This window comes from Ceratina calcarata, unplaced genomic scaffold (assembly GCF_001652005.2).
Source record: "Ceratina calcarata isolate Rehan_Ccalc_2016 unplaced genomic scaffold, ASM165200v1 scaffold350.2, whole genome shotgun sequence".
Taxonomy (NCBI): Eukaryota; Metazoa; Arthropoda; class Insecta; order Hymenoptera; family Apidae; genus Ceratina; species Ceratina calcarata.
The window spans coordinates 195-3981 of NW_017157935.1; the positions used below are offsets into that span (position 1 = coordinate 195).

Below are 3787 nucleotides of genomic sequence, written 5' to 3' on the forward strand. Positions count from 1 at the left end.
TATGTACAGAATCGCCTAACTGCATAGATATATGTACAAGTATAATAATGTCTGTGTAAAATCCAGTGTCGTACTCTGTTTCCTTTTGTACAATATGTATAATAGTAGAGAGTATCATCAAAATAACTGGTCCAATCACATCTGTCTCTCGATTGTTAAACGATCCACTGGATTAATACAATAGGTCTAATACAGTATTAAATACTTCAAGTCCTACTGAAGACATGGTTATTCTACGGACCATGTATTCCTCCGTTCTCGTCAGTAAATAAATAAGTTGCTCGCTAGTCACAAATGCTGTACATGAAATTAATCGATCAGCCCGGTTAAACGAGTTAGTAGGCCGGCTCTTACCTGAGCTGCACTCGACGTCCGGCGATCCGCTGGTACCCGGTGGACATCTGCACACGAATATCGCACCGTCTCGTATGCACTCGGCACCCTTGCCGCAGCCGTTCGTGCGACAGTCGCCCAGGCTCTTGTCACCGCTACCTGTGCTCGCAATCATAAATCATATTCAACAAGACTGTACATTCTAAACGTGATCATCCTTTCCTCTTTGTAACCCGATGGCAATTATTTTATTATGAAAAATGCTGTTTCATTTATAACATCATTTTATAATTTTATTCCATGTCTTATTGAGTGATAGAATTTTTTCAGAAATGTACTCACAGGCATGCATCGGGTCACCGGATGGGTAATTTGGTGGACAGTAGCACTGGGGTTGGTTCTTGTAAATTCTGCAAGCAGCGTTCACGCCGCATCGCGTTTCCTTGCACAGTTCCCCACCGCAGATGCAAACCTGATGTGGGTCCCCTTGGCATCCTGGGTCGCAGGTGCATTCGAATCCGTTCAACGTTTCTCTGCACTTCGCGTTCACTCCGCAGGGTCTCCTTAGACACTCGTCGCCACCTAAGACATAAATGAAAAGCATTATTGCTGATTAAATTAATAGATTACAGATTTATAGAGAGATGTGCCGGAAGTCGAAAATCTAATACACATAATTACTTTTCCCAATCTAGATTTCATTTTTTAAATTGACAATACAAGTCTTTCATTTCGTAAAAGGTATATAAAAAAATGAATTCTTCTTACCTTTCTTACAGTTGATCTTAGGATTTCCATAATGTCCGGGTGGACAGGAGCACTGTGCCTTTCTGTTAACCACCCTGCATTGAGCGTTGAAGCCGCAGACTCCGTGTTGCAGGCAAGGATTGGTGCAGACACCATCCTCGCTGCAGTGTTTGTTGGCTTCGCAGTCGTCGTCCCGGTGACATTCCAATTGGTAACACTCTTGGCTAGGTTCGCCCTGGAATCCCTCGGGACACAGGCACACCGCTCTATGATTGGAAACGCGGCAGAGTGCGTTTGTCCCACAAGGTGATCCGTTTGCCGAGCATGGATCCTCGCAACGGTTGCTGATGCAGGATAACGCGGAAGGACAGTCGGAATGAGTGCGACAACCAATCAGACACAACCCTCCTTCGCAGATGTAACCCTGTTCCAAATAAATTATATATTATAATATACATATATACATCATATATTAATAAATTTTAAAAACATTTAAAAATTTTAATGTAACAGAATAATAAATTGTATTGCAATAAATAGTAAACAATTTTATGAACCATACCTTTGGACAATAATTATTGACGTCACATTTGATGCGACATTTTCCCAATTGGCAGAGCTCGCCACATGAACATTCATCCTGACTAGAACAGCTCTTCGTACAGAAACCAATTTCATCGCATTCGCAAGTACCATCGCAAGGGATCATAGATTTCGCGCAGTTAATTAAAGCGTTTCCGTAATAATTAGCAGGGCAACTGCACTGCGCTACGTGATTCGTTACGCGACACCCTGCACACTCTCCACAAGCGTTGCCACCCTCGCATGGATCTAAAAAAAGAAAATCAAATATATCAAGTAATTATAAAAGTAATTGCAATAGACGTTTGAAGATTATTTACTATGTTTCCTCCTCAAGTCATTATATGAAGAGGTAAAAATCATAGGTGTAAAATTCCAATGCAAATACTTTAGTCATTTTTTAAATTTTTGCTAATATACAAACGCTTCCTCATTATATAAAGATTATTTTGACGTATGATTGCAAGGTAAGCAAAATTAATTTACTCACTCCTGCACTTGTTGTTGACGCAAGACTCGTCGTTGGGGCAAGCATTATCGCTACGGCATCCGATGTCGCATAATCTATTCTGACAAATCTGATTGGCCACGCAGTGATCGTCGCTGTTGCATATAGCCTTGCAAATTCCACCGTCGCATCGTTCGTCGCTCAGGCAATTAGCGTCGCTGTAAAATGATTTATTATATTTTACGCTCGCGATTTCAATGTCAATCGGCTTACCTCCTGCACGTGGCGTAACAGGATTTCCCGAAGCATGTCTGACCAGTTGCGCATTCCTGATCGGTGGTGCAAGGCAGGAACGCCTGCTTACATCCAATTAGAGGATCGCCTAACAATGGAGTTGGACATACACACAATTTCTGATGGTTCACGACGGAGCACTTGGCGTTCACTCCGCAGACATCGGGAAGAGAACAAGGATCTGTGAAACATTTCCAAAAGTACAACATTTAATTATATGAGAGACAACTAAATGGGAATATTTATTATTACTAGACTGCGGATTTTATGTATTTTTAAAAAAAATTAGCACTCTATGTAATGAATAAAAATATAGAAAATGTCAAAAACAAAGTCCACATTGGAATACTTAAATGAAAGAAGAAACTGTTGTTTAAAATACACTTTTTAAATTGGTATTGGGAAAACATATGTTATTTTGCATAAAAGTTCACAGTTTAATTATTAGGAACTGTATACTTCGTTTAATTTACTGCTAATATGTTATTCATTTCTTTTTTACTTTTTAATTATTATTATATAAGAATCTTACCTTGGCACTGGTTATTTAAGCAAGCAGAATTCTCTTGGCACTCAACATCAGCTCTGCAACCAATCACGCAAACCAGTCCCTCGCAAATCTCGCCGCTCCTGCAATCTTCATCCCTCCTGCACAGCGACTTACAGACGCCCGTAGGATCACAACGCTCGTTGCTCAGACAATTCAAATCAGTGGAGCACACAGGTGTGCAGAATCCTCTGATGCAAGCAGTGCCTGTTGTACAGTCTCTATTCGCTTGGCACACTGGTCCTGGCGATCTTAAACAAGCGACCTTGGCCGTCGGGTTCGGTATGAAACCAGCGGGACACGAACAAGTGGCCCGTTGGTTAACTACAGTACACTTGGCGTTCGGTCCGCAGGGGGTGGCTTCGCAAGGATTGATGCACTTGTTCGTGATGCAACCCTCGTTCGCGTTGCAGTCTTCGTCCGCGCGGCAACCGAACGTGCACATATTGTTCAAACAGATGTGGCCAAGGAAACAGTCGTTGTCGAGTCTGCAAGTCAGTAGACAGTTGCCGCGGACGCATTTCTCGTTGAACGCGCACTCGTTGTCGCTGGAGCAGATCGGGAGGCACACGTTGTCTCGACAGGTGTTTCCGTCGTTGCAGTCGGTCGTGTCTCTGCAGGACACTGGCACTAGAAGAATAAATTATTAGAAGATCGAAGGATAGCTTATTTTGTAAAAATTTTATATTTATACAGTAAAGAGCGAAACTAAACTAATACTATTTAAAACTGAATAATTTTTTTAAAATCGATATATAAAACCCGAGATTTTTTTAATAGTTAAGTGAATTAATTTGCTAAATGGAATGCAAAGAAAATTTCGAAAAAGAATTGAC

At 41.3% G+C, this 3787-nt stretch overlaps 2 protein-coding genes across 2 annotated transcripts in view; both read right to left on the bottom strand.

Annotated features, from left to right (window-relative positions):
* Positions 1–354: 354 nt before the first annotated feature.
* LOC113464387 (neurogenic locus notch homolog protein 1-like) lies at positions 355–3605 on the bottom strand (the record flags this gene model as incomplete). Its single annotated transcript, XM_026813830.1, has 7 exons — positions 2937–3605; positions 2384–2585; positions 2153–2328; positions 1643–1911; positions 1102–1504; positions 676–915; positions 355–492 (listed from the first exon to the last, which is right to left on the bottom strand). Coding segments are annotated over exons 1-7 (1888 nt in total), but the record flags the coding sequence as incomplete, so codon positions are not given.
* LOC113464382 (fibrillin-1-like) overlaps positions 3447–3787 on the bottom strand; it is a 38439-nt gene continuing 38098 nt past the window's right edge. Inside the window, exon 28 of the mRNA XM_026813799.1 lies at positions 3447–3581. Within this exon, the coding sequence (XP_026669600.1) occupies positions 3447–3581 (135 nt within the window). The remainder of the gene's footprint in view (positions 3582–3787) is intronic.